Here is a 19,906-nt window from a genome sequence, read left to right as displayed (position 1 = left end):
AACTCATCGGTGGACAGCCACTAAGGAGACAGACATGTCAACGGGCATTAAGTAATTACGTTAGTCTATGTATTTATAATTACAATTACGATACAAGTTAGCTACAGGTGAAAAAGCTCCTTTCTGTCATATAGATCAATACTATGAATTGGGGGCCAAACACCAACTAGATTAACTATAAACTGACTTGTGCTAATCTTTTGCTATTAACAAATGTAGTACCATTAATAACAGCACTAAAAGCGAGTCAAATAGTTTTCATCAACATCTGCAATATAGCTTCAGAATCTCGTATCTCTTCCTGGCTTTCTTGCGAATCACCAAGCCCTTGTGAAAAGTCCGCATTAGTGTAAGTTCTGATTCCCGGGCCATGTCCTCCAGTATCACTTTCCCTTCCTTGTTGTGCTCGCCGGACTTCCTTCTGATGCTCGGTAAGTTCTAACCTCTTCTTTTTGAAACATAAAGGAGACACCTCTCTTTGGGCATCCAACACCAGTTCCACCCTCTTAGAAGTCCTGTTATGTTTTGCAGAGACCCTGTATCCCTGCAGAGCATCTGTGACTTCATCATGAGAATGACATTTTTGAAGAGGTGGTAGGCTTCTCATCTGGAGTTTTAATCTTCCATTTCTAGATAGCTTGTCCAGGACACACAGCAGACTCGAAGGGAAATCCAAAATAATTTGTTGACCAAATGTAGAATTCCAAAAGTTGATGGTAGGTTCTGAAATGGAAGGACATGGGTGATCAAGAGTTTTTTCAAACAAAGGTCCATGAAGTTTGAGTAAAGCTGAACCAAAGTTTATTGGAGGTTGACTTCTTCTTAAGCAGCTAAGAATTTCAATCCACAAAAGTTGGAGTTTGTCGTCTGTTCTTTCATGCTGCATTCCCATATTTGAGAACCACTGAAGCAGTGGACAGGAAACAATCTGCAATCAAGTATATGGATGATTACACACTCGTTTAACGTAATGAAAAAATTCAAGTAAAGGAGGTTCTCTGCAAATTAAATCCATCCTCCCCCCCCCCCCCCCGAAACCAATAAATAAATGCAATGGAGGAAGTCTAATATATCATTTTGTACAGTCTCACTTGGATGAAAAGGCCAAAAGAAAGTGACAAGAAGACTCTTTTATTCTTTAAAATTGACAAAAACATTGTTGTGGAGTACGTACTGCCTAATATATGATCCTCATTGGTATCTCCTGTTTTTCTAGCCAATTCATAATTGAGTCCTCTACCAGGGACTAATTAGAAGAAGCAGTGAAGTGCTCCTTCACCTTTGCAAATTCCAAGTTCCAGCATATAAGTATAAATGATTCGTAGAGGCTACTTTAATGAACTGTGAAGTAGGAATGGGGAAACAAACCTCCAATAAAAGAAGAATATCTTGCTTCCAGTAAAGGCAACTAATAAAGCATGCCAGTGCAGAATATAGCCTGTTATTTAGGATAAAGTTAGAGTCAAACAGAGTTACTTATTGACCAACCAACTGATCCAGCATGCATTGCAGGAAGAGACAGCTTATATTGACTGACCTTGAAGTCCCAACAAAACCAGGGAGTGGGTCTCTAACCATCTTTATCCTCAACAAATTCATATACCTGAGAAATGCCGCACAAAAAGTGATCAGTAGCAACTAAATATATGCGTCCCTTTGCTTTGTAAATGATTGATATACCCATAGCAGCTATTAGAGTACTTTAGGTGATACTCAAAAAGGTCGTATTATAATCAAAATGATACTCATAGTGACTAAGTACAACAGCAAAACACATATCAGGCAGTCATATACTTGAATAAGTTGTGATCATAATCTCAATATTTCAATAGCTTAACCATAGAAAATATAATAGATACTGACAATTTATAAAGCTATAACACAAAAGAATAGAAAAGCATCTTGAAATGTCAATGGCATTGCTTTTTTACATCTCCAACTTGACACAGGATGAGAGAAATTTCATTGTTATCAGGCTATTCAAACCCTTTATCCATGATGAAGAGGCATCTCTCCTGCCATTCAGTTTTATTTTATCCAAGGATATGAAACAGATACCCACACAGTCAGAGAAAAAAGACAGAGAGATCAGGTATTAAATAAACAACTGAAGAGGCATATTCTATACTTACAATACATGTCAAACTTACTTGACAACAAATTTCAAGCAGTTCTTTATAGTTTTATTGCATAATATTTTGCTATCACGACCAGATTTACTTCTGTCTGTTTCAGAAACTCCTTCAGAAGTCCAAATCTGTTCTAGAATGCATATCAAGAAATTGCCAGATAAATGAAGGAGGCTAATATCCATATCTTTGCATGTTAACTCAAAATCAGTGCCCCTCTCAACCATGCCAGCATTTTCATCAAGGCACCTGATTAACAACATGCACAGATCCCCAGATAAATTGGTGGCTGCTGAACATCCAAAGCCTGAAGCACTAAGAGATCCGTAAAGTGATTTCCACATTTGAATAACCAGTTCAAACCTCGGGTTTCTTTCAGGTGACGCAGAAATTTTCTCGAAAGAGGCAGTAGCATTTGACAAGGTAAATTTTGGAACTTCGGAATGTGCAACAATGGGGTAAATTAAAAGATGGCATATGGAAGAAAACACAGTCCTATCAGACAAGGCTTCCTGAAGAGACTTGCAGTTTGCATCAGACACACAGTAATCCAGACCTTGAGTTACCGTTATCCATATATTTAAGTAAATAGGTTGTACGTGTCTGTACAAGAAGCCAATACAGGTGAGCAGATTTTTCAGGGGATCACTTGAAGAAAATATAAATTTAAAATATTCACACATCCTTTGTGAAATGCAGTCTGAGTGAAGGGATTTTGTTGTTAACTTAGCCATCATTTGGAAGTACAGAGCTATCAAATAAATCAATGGAGAAACCTTATCCATATAAGAAATACAACTGACAGTCGGAAATTTTAGATGTTTATCATGATCAATTGATTGCATTTCATCAATGTGCTTTAGGTCTAAAGGAAACTTGTACAGAGGAGATCCCAAGATGGAAGGACCTAACTCCTTTGTGATGGCATCTATAAACTGAATGGAAGTACAATACACTTCAGCATTTTCACAGACATCTGAATATAAATCTTCACATACTTTCTTGACGAATGTTAGTAATGAGTTCAAGCACTGCATAATTCCATCATATTTAGTAGATGGACTTTCCATGTCCAGCTTGACTCCTTTCAGAATATATATAAATAACTTTAAGGCAGTATCATAAACATGACTTCTATGATCACAAGTGACAGTTGGCCTAGATGTCTGACAGATGACATAAAAGATCATACTCAGATAGAAGTCCAATTGACTGATATCCCACGGCATCCATCTAATTTCATGTTGCTTCCAAGAACATTTGCCAGATAAAGGTCCATTTTCAGAGATTATGTGGCTTACCAGACTAGTTGATTGGTAGAGGACATCCCTACACTTCGGTGAAATACTATCACGAAGCAGATCAAGGCCAAGGTTCCATAACCAGATGCTCTTGCTATCAGGTCCATTCTGAAATATTGCTTTAAGTATAGGCTCTAAAACCATTTGTGTCATTGACGGTTCATTGATAGAGGTATCAAGCTTATGTAGCAAATAACACCACGTGTTCAAGCAGGATAAGTGAACTGATGTATCACATTTACTGGACATGATACCAATCAGTGGAGTCATTATGAGCTTTATGCTTTTGGAAAATCCATTTGCTTGATTGCCACAATTGTTCCTTCCTAATGAATGTTGTTTCTGGAGAGAAATCTCCACAGCTCGTGTATTTTTCTCAGAAACTAATATCGGACAGTGAACAAGGGCATCAACAAGACCTTCCCAGGCAACCTGCACATATGACAGTAATAAGTCACAAAAGTAGCAATGAGTAAATGGTGTTAACAACTAGTGAGTGCCCTGTGCACGTATTTAAATGTCAAACAAATTTCTTTAAGCCACTGTGCGCCATGTCACTTAAAATATTGAGAAGCTTTACATCCCAGACATAACTTATCTTTGTGAATCATGGATGAGATAAAGCAGTTGCTCATAGATAGTACCAGTGTAGCAATTTGAACTTGAGGGTCAAGATCTGTAAATGTACGCTCAGGAATTTTCAGCATATCATTAACTGAAGGCCTATTCTTTAAAGCATGGGATCCAAGCATTCTGACAAACCATCCCCATGCTCGAATAGCTTGAATCTTCATACCATTATCTAGCAAATCCTTCATCCCATTGAGTAACTTTATCTTCATATCTTTGACGAGAACCTATTGAAAAATAAAAAACTATGACGACAATGAGACCAATAAGCATGTGTCTAAATCGCTACATGAACCTTACATATCAAATAGGACATGCCACGGACATGATACATCTTTGGTTTGTTCTCCAATTATTATGCCACAAAAAAATTAATTTAGATAACTGTCCACCACCAAGAAAAAATTTACGTAGCAGGGATTACAAATACCCATAACATTACAAACTTGCCTTGACAAATTATTGTAATTTGAATAATTTGTACAAGCACGTAACAACAATAGCCTTACAGCTAAAATAATAATAAAATCATGTAATGCCACTAGAGAACAGAGTCATCTCTTTGTATTGAACATCCACATAAGGTCTTGGTACCTTGGAGAGATCCAGAGAAGGAGGAATTACTGTAGAAATAATCTTCAACAGGCACCTTTCTGAAGCATCCCTCTCCCTCTTATCTGTGTTGAGAAGTCTCCTGTATATTGGAGGAGCCCATATATGGGACGAGTCTCTCATTTGCTTGCTTAATTGACCACACAAGTTCATTACAGCCTGTCATCCAAAGGTTATAAGATGAGTATCAAAATAAATTTATACGCCTAGAGATTGATGAATTCCAAGAAAACATACGCAAGGAGTCCGACCAATATAGTTAAAAATGAACGAGATGCTAGTATAACATTATCATTGTTAATATCTTTCAAGGTTATGGTGACAACTGAGAAAACATATGTTCAGTGATACTGACTTACAAAAATAATGATCTTGATCTTCTCTGTATTAGTATTTAAAAATATATCTAGTCAACTTGGTAAGCGAGTACATTCTATTAATTAAAAACGAAGAGGCAATTAGCTAATCTCTGAAACATTTCCAAAAAATGGCTAGAAGAATGAAGCTCCTTTAATTTTTGCAATCACTTTCGAAGTTTCTAAGGGAAGGGAACTGTACCTGCGTAGCTTCAAATGTTGTTGACAGAGAACCCATAGGATTATCTAGGGCGTGGACAATTACCCGTAATAAAGAATGAAAGTGAGAAACAAGAAATGATGAACCTAACTGTTGAACAGATAAACACCATACCCCTAAATTACAAGCAGACTGCAACAAAAATTAAGGAAGTTAATGTAAATATAGCACATGCAACCTAAAAAAAAACTATCCAGAACAAATAAAAACACTTATCGAGAGTAAATAGAACATCACTAGCCTTCAATTTTGTGGTCGTAATAAGTTTGGCCAATGTGCCCAATACCAAATTAGCATCATCCACTGCAAAACCAAGAGAAAATCAGCTTAACATAAAATCAAAGTCGAATACAGGGGCAAGACCAGATAGATACCTTGAAGCGTGGAAACAACGGAGGGATGATAAAGCATGAAGCCCAAACATTTCAAAGCTTGTGCAACTCTAACACGCAGTTAAATAAATTAATGAACATTCTAATTCTACAGGGAAAAAAAGTGAAAATCGTGAGAGAGTGAAGATCGATGCTCACATTTCTTCGTCGTGGTCATCGGAAATGTCGGAAAGGATGAAAGAGATAATGGATTTGGAGGAGTGAGCGAGGGATTGAACCGAAGAGGGTTGAAGACAAGAATGTTGTTGAAATTGCAAGAGGTTTGAGTATCCCGAACACTTGTTCAACTTGTCATCTGAAGAAATCAGAATATGGATTTCGTGGATTTCTTCTGACATCTTTTCTTGCAAAGAGTTATGAACGATAAAACCCTTCACATTGCTTCGTCGCCGGTGAAAGACACCTCGATTAATCTTTCGCGCCAAAACCCTGGTTTTGTGCTTTTATCTTTAGCTTTTTATTTATTTCGAAAATAAGGTCCTACTGAAAAATAAAAAATGGTCTGGAGAAACTGAGAAAGTGTTTTAGAATCTATTCATTTTTTTAATCAATTTTCAGATTTTTTTAAAAAAATACATTGAAAATAACCTTTTACTGGATATGCGCTGAATATTATGTCAGTTTTACTTTTATATCCTCATCTACTATATTAAATACAATATATTTTTATTAAAACTTTTCCTATATATCTAATAATAAATATTAAATTTTAATGGAATTAAAAATGTTTATAAAAAACAGCCCAGTGTTAATATAATTTCACTTAAAAAAATTGTTGTTCGTTTATTCTTCACTTTTATCTTTTTAGTTTAAACACCGTTTCACATCTTTTATTTTTCTTTTTCTTCACCTTCAAAGGGGTAAGATTTTATGACCAGAGAGTACCTCAAATTATGAAGTGTAACAACGTTATCTTGGTTGGTCTTTGATCTAGAAATGATGGACTCTCTAGTTGTTGAGTTGGAAAACGACCTCTACCATGAGACCACCCTCTCTACCTTGTTTGACTTCTACGACTCCTTGTCATCATGTTAAGCCTTCTTCTACCTTCGAAACTAATAACGCATGAGCACCATTAACCTTATATTGTAATGTTATAAGAATCTAAGGCTAGGTAAGAGGAGTTGGGAGAGATTAGAAAGAATTTAATCTTATTTAAAAATTGTTTAACTAGGCATAGATGGTTTTGAAAATTTTTCTAAAAACTTCAAATTTTTAAAACTCTTTAAAAGTTTATTTTTTTGAATTATAGAAGTTTTTTTTCTCTCATTCTTTCATATTACTTCTTTTTGTTATTTTTATAAAAATAAAATAAAATATTTTCTTAGTTCTTATTATAAAAAATAAATGATAAATTTAAAGTGCATTAATTACTAAATTATTTTTATAACTTCTTTTATTAGTATTATTAAATATATAAATTATTAATTACACTACTTAATATTATAGGTATTTTTGGAATAAAATACATTTTCATGAAAAACATAAAAATTTATTTACTTTTCTTAGTCATGGTGATTTAATCTTTTATTTCTTATAAAAAAATTGAAATGAGTATTTCACAAATATAATTTTTTTAACTTTTTTAAAAAAATATTAATTTTTCAAGTGATGATTTTTTTAAAAATTTTAAAATATTAATTTTAAAATTATTTATATAATTAAATTTCTTCTATCAGCCTCCCTTTTTAATATTAAATATCTAAACAAAAAAAAAATTACCTTTTTTACTCTCCTTTTCCTTTCCCTCCTTCTCCCTTTAAATTCTTTTTTTTCTTTCTCCTCCATACTCTCAAACAAAGTCTAATACTATGCTAGATTAATGTATGAGAAGCACTTTAATTTTCACTTACAATAACAAATAATATTGCATGAAATATAGGAAGATTAAGCTCGAGACCTGTACCACGAAGCTATGGAAAAATGCAATTGTGCAAAAAATTAAATAAAATAGTTTATATAATGTGCTCACGCATATTTAAGAGTTGATGTCACGTTATATTTTTTTTGGCAGATAACACGATCATAGCTAAAAAATGGAGGAAAATAAAAATGAGAAGTTAAAGATACGCGGTTAAGTTTTGAAAGCAAGTCTTTCGTTTATGCAGAAGTACCATAAAAAAATATATAAAAGTGAATTTTGGAAACCATACTTAGCACATGTCACGAGGTTTAAGTCTTTTGAACCCATTATACAAAATACTGGGAAATGAAGGGAGATGTAAATCATGAAATTTAGTGGAATGGAAAAAACAGAAGAGGGTGATCTCAAGTGTTTTTAAACAAAAATTAAAAAGTTGAAACAACAAATCATAGAAATGGAAGGAGTGCTGATTAAACTCTAGAAAAAAAAATATCACATAACTATCAGTTTTTTAATATTGCATGGGATTGAGTCATGCACAACAAAACATAAACAACAATAATAATAAGTCACATAATAAGATTGAGAATTTCGTGTTGGACTTTATTTGGGATAAGGAAAATTTTCTAAGTTAAAAATCATGTTAAAAAAAGCTACATTTTGACAAAAATGTTAAAAATTCGGAAGGAATCTAAAAATATGTCTAAATTTGAGTAGTATTATAAAGTTATCTAAGATCTTTTTGTTTCATATCAAAAAAATACATTTCAAGCTATTTCAAAAGTTTTTGTCACCTTGTTAATTTTTCTCTAAAATTGCTTAAAAATAGGACTGAAAAAAAATATTATAAGTCCACAAAATTGAAGGCTTTTTTGAGAAGTTTTTAAGAGTTTTCAAGTCACTGACACCTAAAACTACTCAAAAAACAGGACTGATAAGAAAATATTTTAAGTCCACAAAACTGATGGCCTTTTCGAGGAGTTTCCAAGTCTCTGACATCCAAAACTGTTCGAAAAGCAGGAAGTGGTCAGAAAATATTCCAAGTCCACAAAACTGATGGCCTTTTCGAGGAGTTTCTAAGTCCTTAACACTTAAAACTACTCGAAAAACAGGAAATGGTCAGAAAAATATTATAAGTCTATCAGTCTAGTTGAGCTCCAAAGTTCCTCCAGAATTGTTCAAAAAATAGAAATGAGCAAAGAAAATATTATAAGTTCACAAGACCAAGACAAGTTCTCAAAACTTCAGAATTGCTCCAAAAACAGAAATGAGTAAAGAAAATATTAAGTCCACAAGACCTAGACAAGCTCTCAAAATCCCAGAATTAGTCGAAAAGAGAAGTTAAGGAGAAATTATTCTAAGGCCATAACACTAAATGAGCCTCCTAAATTTCTTCCAGAAACACTCGAAAGATAGAAAAAACAAAAAGTCTTGATAGGTCAAGTCATTGCAAAATCCAAAAACGGTTACCAGCAGTCATTAACATTCACCACTACGCAAAGGAGATCGTGGGCGATAGCGGTTACGAAAGAAACCCCAACCAACAACACGATTACAAACAATCGTGGATAATGGACATCAACAGTTAAAAGTAGTTATTAAGAGGTGTCCGCAAAAGGAGAAGAACGACAGTGATTTTCTTGCCTATAAATACTCCAAAGCACCATTTTACAGATGACAACTTTTTGCACATTGACATCGCACCTAAAATTCTTTGCACACTGAAACCTTGCACCACACTAAACACTAGCTACCAGGAGACTCACGGTGACCGCTATCCGCTGTTGTGAAGAGTCGTACGCTTACATTCATGCACCTTTACACTCCTGCACATTTATCTTTCTGTAATCTATTTCTAGCTTCTTTGTTTGTTTTTTGTTCCTTTTTTTGCAATTTGCTTTCTATTTAGCACATTTTTGTAAAAAAACTTCTACGTTGTGATTCAGTTTTATACGTTTCATATTCACTATTCTTGTTAAATTATGTAATTTGCGACGTCAATTTTACTGTTACGTTATCAACACACTTAAAAGAACTCAAAGAGAACCTAATCCATTTCACAGATTGCTTTTGAATTATTTGTTTACAAAATTATTATTTTTCACCGTGAATAGGCTTATTGAGATATTGTGACAAATATGACCAAATTTAGTTAAGCTCATAGACAAGTAATCACGAAAGATGAAAAATAATATATATAAACAAATAAATAATATTTTTTATTGTAAATTAAAAATAACATGTTTTTTTAAGTTTAATTATTTTATTACTTAAATTTTTATTTCTATAAATATTCATTGAAAATTTTATCCAAATTAAGCTTATATATATACTATCACTTTTTAAAATAATTTTTGTTTAAAATGCCCCTTTTCCCTTACAACTGTATCAATAATAAAGTATTTATAAAATATAAAGTAAAAGCAGAGTAAAAAATATCCGATGTTTAATAAATTAAAATAAAAGAGAAATAAATGATAAAAAATTTATTTTACTTATTTAGATAGGTAAAAGAGGCTGAAAAAAAAAGTTATATTAAAATTTTGTATAAAATTTTAAAATTAATAGAAAATTATTTTTATTGTAATATTTATTCTTAATAACTTTTTAATTTTTTATATCACTTTAATATTTTGATAAGAAAAAAAAAATCAAGTACGCTTTCTCTTGTTCCCATGCCCATTTCTTCGGATTTTGAGGGATATTTTTTTATGGTGGGACCTCAAAAAAACTTCTCTCCTCTCCTTCCATGCAGCCAAGCAAGATAAGTTTTAAATTCAATATTTTTCTCCGTCCCTCTTACTTTTGCCCATCCAAACAAAGTGTGTAAGGTTATTTTTTTTATAAAGAAATTGAAATTTTAGAATATTTAAAAATTTAAATTATATTATTTAATTTTTTTATTTAAAAAAATTAAATTAAATAATTGATTTTTTTCATTGCAAATATTTATTTAGATAGATTTATTAAATTATTTAAACTTTTCAAAATTTTAAATTTATATTATATTTTAAAAAATAAATATATAAAAATTAAATTATTAAATTAATTACAACTAAATAAAAATATGAATGAAACACATAATAAATAAATAATATCAAATTTTCACTTGTTAAAGTTTATAATTATTTGATTTTATTTTATTAAAAATTATTACTAAAATTTTTATAATTTTAACTTATAAATATGTAAATTCTTTTAAAAAATAATTCATTCATTTAAAACATCTAATCCAAATGCACTCTATAAGTTAAATTTATTAAAATTCTTAATAAAATTATTTTTTATACAAAACCTATCGTTCTCATCTTATTTTAGTTATTATGGAGTATCATTCGAGATATTTTAAAAGAATTTGATAAAGTTTATTTTGTTTGAAAAAAATACTAACAATACAATCGCTAATACACTTTTAACTATCAATTAAAATTTATAAAAAAATTTATAAAAATAATCTAAATTTTAGTTTTTTTATATTTTTAAATTAATATTATTCTTATATTTTTAATAAATTTTAGTTAATATTTAAAAATATGTTATAAAAATATGTTATTAATGTTTTTCTTTTATTTAAAGAAAAAAATTGCTACCATGACCCTATGGCCTTATTCGTGCCAAAAAAAGTGAGTAAGATATTATTTTAAATATATTTTTTATTAATAATAAAAATTGATGATAAATTTTAAATTTTTTAGTTACACGAGTCTTATTTATATATTTTTAATAATTTTAACTAATTAAATAAAAATGGTGTAAGAAAAAAAGTGACATGATGGTATAGTTCTAGCATCCGTCTTTTAATATTACCGATTTATGAGTTACAAAAATGAAGAACAAAAATAAATTTCTCCCACTCTCTTTCTATCTGAACCTCTCCCGATTCGGCGAATAGGTTTTCATTTCATTCTCGCACTCTTTCCGTGTCTCTCTGCAAAATTAGATACCATCAAAGCAAGCTAAACAAAATTCCGAGGGTTTTTTCTTCGAAGTTGTTAATCATAGATTTCTCTTAACTTCGACTTTTAATGTAATTCAGATTCATTTCACTTCGCGTCTCTTCACTCAATTTTAGGGCTTTTCTTCTCTCTCTTTATCTCTTCCCCAAAACCCTTCTCACAATAGGATTTGCAATCTGATTTCTCGATCTCACCATGGAAGCTCGAGATTTACCATCGTCGTCCCCGTCGTCAGCCACCAGCCGGGATGCTTCTTCCGGCAACGACGGCAACGACGGCGTCATCACCGTCACCGTCGCCCTCGCCAAAGACGCTGCGTTGCATTTCCAGTCAGGCAAGTTCGCTGAATGCGCCGAGGTCTTGAACCAGCTTTTGCAGAAGAAACAAGGCGATCCCAAGGTAATCAATTTGCTTCACCATTTTCCATCGATACTGATCTCACCGACGTCGTTTTCCGTTTTATCTCTGTCGCTCCATGCTTCTAGTTCCTTATTGACGATTGTTCTTTCGTTCTTTTATTTTTCTTGATTCTTTCCTCGGTACTGGTTTTTATACTAATTGCCATACGGCGGGTGATGGATCTGTTTGTTCGGTTGTTTACTTTTTAAGAGGTGAATTTCAATTTCGGTGACTTGGTGGAACTTTAGCTAGTAAACACTTGCAGATGCAGTGTAGCATCTGTCGCTATAGATGCAAATGTGCTTCGGTTGAACTGGTTTGTATGGATTTCCTCGGGTAGAAAGTGAATGGGATGTATAAGTTGTGTTATGAGCGTCTTTGAGTGGATGCCTATACAAATGCATGTGCGTTACGTGATGTAAGTAACTAGTAAGAACATTAAACGTATGAAGAAACAGTTGCTGTGGATCCAAGATGGAAAGTTTGAATCACAAGAGGGAATCTTAAAGTTTGAATCACTAGAGGGATTTTTAGCTCATTTTCTGAATAAGGACAATTCTTATTTGTTCAATTATTTTGTAGCTTTGGTTCCTGTCGTTAACGTGTTTGTGGTCTAATTATGCCTAAGATAGTTACTGGTCACACCTGCGGTGCGCTAAGCTAATGCGTGAATTGAGTAACAAGATACTTGCATGAACTTATGATAATATCTTTGTTGGTGTGACTTTTTATTGAATGGTCCACAGTGTGCACCTACTGCATAGTTTGTGCAAAGCATATTTTCCCTAGTAAATTGTCCCTCTTTGTTCTTTTTTCTTTGATGGAATTAGATATGTTTTGGTCTTGATTTACACTCCTTACTTATTCCATTGTGTGTTCTCATAATTGATTAGGTATGCTGTATTATGAATAAACTAAAATAATTGAAGGGAAATTGCAGTAAGTATACCTGCGAAATTAATTTTTGTGGAAGAAATAAACTGGACTTTTATCATCATTATGCATGTGTGTGTTTTATAAAGCATGGATATGGGGTTTGTGCTTTCTACATATCACGTATCTTGTATGAATATTCAATTAAAAATTCTAATATTCAATTTGTGATTGAGTTTGTGAAATGCATTTGAGATAGCAGTTATGTCCATAGTACAATAAAATTCTATGTCATCCGTATACCTGTTATGAGCAAGGGAGGGCAATGGCTTTGATGAGTTCACAAGCGCACTAAATTGTCATATCTTTGTGTTTATTTTTTGATGTCTGAGACAATCCTTTTATACATCTTAGTTTTTAAGGTTTTAAATCCTAATATTTCAGGTCCTTCATAATATTGCGATTGCGGAATTCTTTCGAGGTGGTTGTTTGGATCCTATAAAGTTGCTTGAAGTAATTAATGGTATTAAGGTATGCTATTTTAAACTTCATTTTGTTTTGAATTTGTCCAGGGTGTCAGTTTGCACTTTGCATTAGGTGGTAGTTTTTGCTTTTCATGGTTCACATTAAGGGAAACCATTTTCATTTTCATTTTCTAACCTTTATGGATTAGAAAACTGGAATTGCATAATATTGACACCACTTGAGAGTATGATGACGATATTAACCTAGGTCATTATTTGGTCTCTTTAAATTTCATTTATGAGCCTTTATACGGATTTGTGTATATATTTTGGGGTCAATCAAAATGCTAAATTAGCAGTGGCTTGAGTCAGTGGAACATGTGTTTAAGATTGTAGAAGGCTGCCATATTTGATTCTGATGATTTCTTATGATTTTTATCTGTGTTTGGTTTCCCTTATTGGATTAAGGATGCAGATAAGTTTTAACTGCCTGTTGGACCTGATATACTATAGTTGATGACAATTTCGTTTCCTAAATTCTTTCTCCTAGGTATCTTATTTATTATATTCTTAAAGGAGGAAATCGTACACGCACATCACCGCCTCAATGATAATATTACAAGTTAGGAAACGGTGGTGAAGAAGAGTTGGCTAGGTTTTCCTCATTGGATACTCCAACTCTATAATAAAATTCAACGCAGATTAGGAAGTCTTTTTAAGCTTTCAGTATGTAGGCGTTAAGTTCTCATTTCTCTCATATTTTTTCCCCTAACAAGTGGTCAAGTGGGGATCACATTGAAGCTCAAGGTTTTAAATTTTAAAATTGATTTGTGCTGTTTTGGATCATTTGAATTGTAGCTTGAAGCTCTCATTTTTATTTGTTTGTAATTTTGTACTTATCCCTTTTTACTGGAGTTGATTCAGAGAAAAAATGATGAGCTTGCTCTGGCTTTTGGAGAACAAGGAGAAGGAGAGTCTGCTAACAATGTTGGAAATAAAGTTGTTTTGGTATCCAAAGGAAGTAATGCTTCAGCAAATCAGTCTTCAGGTGCAAATAGCACCGTGTATACAGTTGAATTTGACTCTTCTGTGGCAATGCTAAATATTGTATGTACATTTTACTTATATTAATCTCATTTATTTCTCTCACTTGTTGCTTTGATTGTATTTGTATTTTTATTATCTTTGTTGATATGTTTTTGTTATTTCAATTTCTAGGCCATTATTTGGTTCCATCTTCATGACTATGCAAAGACATTGTCAGTTTTGGAACCCCTCTTTCAAAATATTCAGCCCATAGATGAGGTATGATATATATTATTTGATGTTATTTTGTTTTAAAAATTACACTGATGTGTTAATGGCTTTGTTTTGTCCCTTTATTTTGTGTTCTCTTTTCTAAATCAGACAACAGCTCTGCATATTTGCCTTCTGCTGCTTGATGCTAGCCTTGCTTGCCATGATGCATCAAAATCAGCTGTAAGTTCTATTTGATAATTTTATTGTTGGTTTACTTTTTATCAATTGAAAGTCTTGTTGCTTAATTTATTGCTGTTAACCATGATATTCATATATTATGATTAATGAATGTATTTTTTGTTTACTTTTAAAATTGTGCATGGCTAGTTATTTTTCAATGAATGAATGAATATGTAAATATTAACGTTCTTAAATAATTTGTATTTATTTTTTAATTTGAATTTTATTTACCTTGATCAGTTGAACTATAAGCCTCTCATTTCTCTCGTGATAACTAAAATCTTTCTTCCCAAGCCATTGTTGGGCATGGCAGCTGACTGTATACAATGGTGATTTGTCCAATTAATCTGTTTCAGTCCTTCATTTGTAGCTGTTTGGATGATTTCTTTGTTGTGCATAAATCACACTCTTAATGTGTAATTCTTGGTCATCAGAGATTCAAAACAAATTTACAGGTTATAGATTTGCCATAACATTATTTATTAGGATTTGGATCGTCTCATTTCAGTTCCTAACATAAAATCCTGTCAATTTGGGTGAGATCATATGCAGGAAATGTGTAGAAGGTGTTGTATTTTAACTATTGATCTCCACAACGAGGTTATGCTTGGAGCTAAAATGAGATTCTATTTTGAAAACTCTACTCCATTATCTCTATTAACTTGGTCAAACTGAAAATTTGAGGGGTTTAGTTCACTTGATTTTGATGGTTTTCTCTGATAAAATATAATGCAAAACTTTCTTGGCATAAATTATCTCACCTTCCTATTTGGGATATCTCTATCATAAATAGGTTGTTGAGTGAATGGTTTAAAATTTTCAATGTCTCCAGTTTTTTTAGCCTGTCTAATTGTACAAGTGCACTGTTCTGAGCCGGAATCTGTTTGTGTAGGATGTGTTGACTCATCTGGAAAACAAGGTGTTTAAAACATTTGGTGTCAGTAGTGTGAATCAAGGGGATATTGGGAACACAGCACAACAACAATATATCAATCTAATTACAAAGTCTGCACCTGTTGCCATTAGTGCATCGGCTGCTGATGCATCCAGTTCTGATTTAGGGTCAAGTGCTACTGCATCTGAAAATCATCTATCCAGAGCTTTATCTGAAGATACTCTTGATTATGAAGCCATGATTTTGGATATGGGTGGACAGAATTTAGCCAGGCCAATGGGCCCATCTTCAAATGATCTTTCAAGTGCTTTGGTTGACAGGTTTTCTACTGTTGATTTAAAGCTTAAATTGCAACTTTACAAGGTTAGATTTCTGCTTCTTACTAGGAATCTGAAGCTAGCAAAACGAGAGGTCAAACTGGCTATGAACATCGCACGTGGAAGAGATTCATCAATGGCTCTTCTTTTGAAATCTCAACTTGAATATGCTCGTGGTAATCACCGCAAGGCCATAAAGCTATTGATGGCATCAAGTAATCGGACAGACACAGCATTTTCAAGCATTTTCAACAACAACCTTGGGTGCATTTATTATCAGCTTGGGAAATATCAGATGTCTTCATTATTCTTCTCAAAGGCACTAACCAATTGTTCATCCTTGCGGAAGGATCAATCATTAAAACTAGCCACTTTCTCGCAGGATAATTCTCTCCTTATAATTTATAATTGTGGTGTGCAGTACTTGGCTTGTGGGAAGCCAACACTTGCAGCCCGATGTTTTCAGAAGGCAAGTTTGGTCTTCTATAAACAACCTCTCTTGTGGCTCCGACTCTCAGAATGCTGTTTGATGGCTTTGGAAAAGGGCCTAATCAAATCAAGTCAGATTCCTTCAGAGAAGTTGGAGGTAGGAGTTTGTGTTGTTGGGATGGGAAAATGGAGGCAACTTGTGGTGGAAGATAAGATTACAGGAAATGTACGTGTGGACTCATATGAAGGGGATAATTGCTGTCCTGGTGAAGATGGACGGGTGAAGTTATCAATGTCCCTTGCTCGACAGTGCCTCTTGAACGCCCTACACTTGCTGGAGTCCAAAAATGCAAATTGTTTGAGGTCTGGTTTGCCCTCCAATTCTTCTGTGGAGGAAATTGATACAGGTGAAGTGTCGCCTTCAAAGAATTCAAATCTTAAAAATTTACATGGCATTGATTCGAAGGCATTTTCAATAGCAATAGGTTCAAGTCAGATTAATGCAAATGGGGACACAAGAGAACAAAAGGGAGGAACTAGTCAGGAACTTATTCAGAACTCCCTCTCCTATTATGAAAATGTCCGAAAAAGAGAAAATCAATTGATTAAGCAAGCTGTTCTTGCTAATTTAGCATATGTAGAGCTTGAATTGGACAATCCCATGAAGGCACTGTCAGTTTCAAAATCCCTCTTAGAAGTTCCAGAATGTTCCAGAATTTACATCTTTCTAGGCCATGTTTATGCAGCTGAGGCTCTGTGCTTGCTGAACAGACCAAAGGAAGCTGCTGAGCACTTGTCATTTTATTTGTCTGGGGAAAACAGTGTTGAATTGCCTTTCAGCCTGGAGGACTGTGAAAAATGGCAACCAGAGAGGACTGCCGAATTTGAAGATGTGAATGGAGGATCCACAGCTGCCAAGAATTCTTCTCTTGAAGGCACTCAGAGTATTGTTTTCCTCAAGCCAGAGGAGGCGCGGGCAACAATTTATGCAAATTTTGCAGCAATGTCTGCAATGCAGGGTGAATTTGAGAAAGCCAAAATATTGGTTACGCAGGCATTGTCCGTGTTACCTAACAATCCAGAAGCCACTCTTACTGCAGTTTATGTGGATCTCTTGCTCGCTAAGCCACAGGAAGCTCTGGCCAAATTAAAACGTTGTAGCCGAATTAGGTTCCTTCCTAGTGGAATAACATTGAATAAATCTTCTTGAGTGTTGTATGCTTGGGTTTTACAATTGTGCCTGGTCCTCATCTCAGCATTAGTTAGCAGGTAGCTTAATCCATCCATAGCATTTGTAACATATATAAGTTCAATTCAGAGAATAATTTTTTATGATTCGTTTCCTTATAATTCTCAAATTTAGGGGTCACTTACAGGTGGTGGCTGTGTTTTGGTTAGTTCTGGTGCCCACCTTTGAAATTTGAGGTGTAGATCTGATTCGGATTGTGTTTTACATTTTTAGAGGCTAATTTAGTTTATATTCAGGAATAGAGGTCATGTTACTCATGTGCTTATATTGAGAAAACTGAAAAGTTGATAGTTATTTTGGAATTCCATTTTGAATCCGATGGAGTCTACTGTTTCTAATCCCCCGCTGGTTCCATTATCCAGATGAATATGATCTCTTGCCTTGTGCTTTTTCCCAGTTGCTGTTTTGCTTTATATAAATGTTATGCACGGGGCAGGTGATGCTCGTAACGGGATAGATGTTTTTTTCCCTGCCTTCTTCCGGATAAATAGAAGTAATATTGTTTGGTTCTTCACTCCTGCAATGAAGCTCATCGGGTAGCAAACCCTGCAAGGATCTGAGAATCTTTCACAAGAGTCAAGCGTGGATTGGATTTTTAAATATGGATTGAAAGTGTTCATTTTGACTTAATCCCAAGTCTTGAGCCGAATTAGAAACCTTTTCGTGAATGGTAAGTGATGGCTCATGGAGCTACGAATACGTACTCGTAGTTTGAACTGATCACACAAGGTCCGTATGAACTTTACAGCAAATAGGTACAAAAAAGTTTAATACAGCGACCTTTGCGAATTCCGAGTGGAGAAAAGTTAGCCCCTTGATAGATGTAATTTGGTTTCAATAAGTTTTATTTAAAATGAAAGTAATTCAATTGCTTTATATTCCATAAACGGTTCAGCTTTTACAATTCAGCTTGGGTCTAGCTCTGCAAAGATTACCCGTGATACTGCGGAAGGGTAAAAATATCAAGTATCAGTTAAGGAATTAAAAGTGACTTTTTTTTTTTGAAAATTATAATAATATATTTTTTGTTTAATTACACTTTTTAGGCTTATATTTTAATTTGAGTAATTTTCATTTTCTTAGTTTAAATTAATTGTATTTAGGTTAACTTTTAAATCGTTCATGTTAAGTCTTTTATTCTAAAATTTCATTTAATAATTAAAAAAATATATTAGAAGTTTGATATATTGATTTGTATGAATTAGTAAGAAAAATGTATAAAATGTCTAAATAATAATAATGAATAAAACATATATAATATAATTATTTTATATATTTTTTCCTTTCAGATTTGTGTAAATTAATTATATTATATTTTTGTTAAAATTTTGTTAATTGTTGGATGAAATTTTGGAGTAAAAGATTTAATTTGAACGAAAAACTATAAATATTAATGTGAATAAATAAAATTAGAGAAATTGAAATTACACACGAGATAAAGTAAAAGAATAAAAAGTGAAACTATGTTGACCTTGTTTTCATATTTTTTGTGTGATTTTTAATATTAAAGATCTGTTTATTTATTCTTTAATCAGTGTCCTTAAGATAATGATTAACATAATTAATTGTTAATACAATATTTTACACTTGAATTGTTTTTGAAATTTACGATGTGATAAAACCTTAATTTTGTAATTGTTTTACAGTTTTTTAGTGGATGAGTCCATACTCCATACCATAGTGCAGAAATTTATAAAATGTGCATCATTTGTTATAACTTTTTATATAAAATAATTATTATAAAATATAATTTGATTTATGTTATTTGTGATATTATTTTAATTCTGTAAATATTTTACATTAAAAAAATTGGCATTCCACATTTAAATTTAGTTTAATTGTTTTCTATTGAATTTCCATTTTCATTTTAAATTATTAAATATCCATAGATATTTATTTCTTAGTAAGAACCATAAATAAACAGTTGAATACCTACGGCGGGGACGATGGCGGGGGTGGGAAAACATTACCCGCATTCGCGTCGCTCCTTTATTATTTAACGATACTTTTTTCAACGTTTGGAGTTATATGTTTTAATTTTAGTTTTGAGGTTTTTATTCTTAATGGGACATTTACTCATTACCAATGAGTAAAATGTAGAAAACAGGTTGAAAGACACACTCAAATTTTACTAAATATATATTTTAAAAAACTCGTCCAACAAATAACTGGAAAAAATAACTTTGCTAGTATATAAGTATGGTTTGAATTCTAGTAATGAATTTTAACATGAACTAGAAATATTTTATGCAAAATATTCTTATTTCAAGCAACATTAAATTAGTGTATCAACTAAGCTTAAGTTTAGTATTACAATTTATATTTATTTTTGTGTTATTTT

General features: G+C 32.7%; 2 protein-coding genes across 4 annotated transcripts; one reads left to right on the top strand and one right to left on the bottom strand.

Annotated features, from left to right (window-relative positions):
• Positions 1–247: 247 nt before the first annotated feature.
• On the bottom strand, positions 248–5,978 carry LOC113874773. Its single transcript, XM_027512987.1, has 10 exons — positions 5,779–5,978; positions 5,623–5,690; positions 5,490–5,551; positions 5,231–5,380; positions 4,655–4,831; positions 4,075–4,287; positions 2,151–3,862; positions 1,538–1,603; positions 1,369–1,438; positions 248–928 (listed from the first exon to the last, which is right to left on the bottom strand). The coding sequence occupies exons 1-10, from the start codon at positions 5,976–5,978 to the stop codon at positions 248–250; spliced, it is 3,399 nt and encodes a 1,132-aa protein (XP_027368788.1).
• Positions 5,979–11,312: 5,334 nt separating this feature from the next.
• Positions 11,313–18,445, top strand: LOC113846824 (CCR4-NOT transcription complex subunit 10). Of its 3 annotated transcripts, XM_027475496.1 has the most exons (7): positions 11,366–11,859; positions 13,177–13,263; positions 14,121–14,303; positions 14,415–14,501; positions 14,604–14,675; positions 15,568–16,723; positions 16,796–17,981. In XM_027475496.1, exons 1-7 carry the CDS (start codon positions 11,656–11,658, stop codon positions 17,524–17,526), a joined length of 2,520 nt encoding a protein of 839 aa, XP_027331297.1. In that variant the 5' UTR covers positions 11,366–11,655; the 3' UTR covers positions 17,527–17,981. The 3 variants fall into 3 exon arrangements, with proteins under 3 accessions (XP_027331296.1, XP_027331298.1, XP_027331297.1); XM_027475495.1 differs by having other exon boundaries at positions 11,313–11,859; positions 15,568–18,445; XM_027475497.1 differs by having other exon boundaries at positions 11,334–11,859; positions 13,747–14,303; positions 15,568–18,438.
• The last annotated feature ends 1,461 nt before the right edge of the window (positions 18,446–19,906 follow it).

The sequence above is a fragment of the Abrus precatorius genome, unplaced genomic scaffold (genome assembly GCF_003935025.1).
Source record: "Abrus precatorius isolate BTA unplaced genomic scaffold, Abrus_2018 Scaffold8, whole genome shotgun sequence".
NCBI classification, from domain to species: Eukaryota; Viridiplantae; Streptophyta; class Magnoliopsida; order Fabales; family Fabaceae; genus Abrus; species Abrus precatorius.
This window is presented reverse-complemented; position numbering and strand designations above follow the sequence as displayed.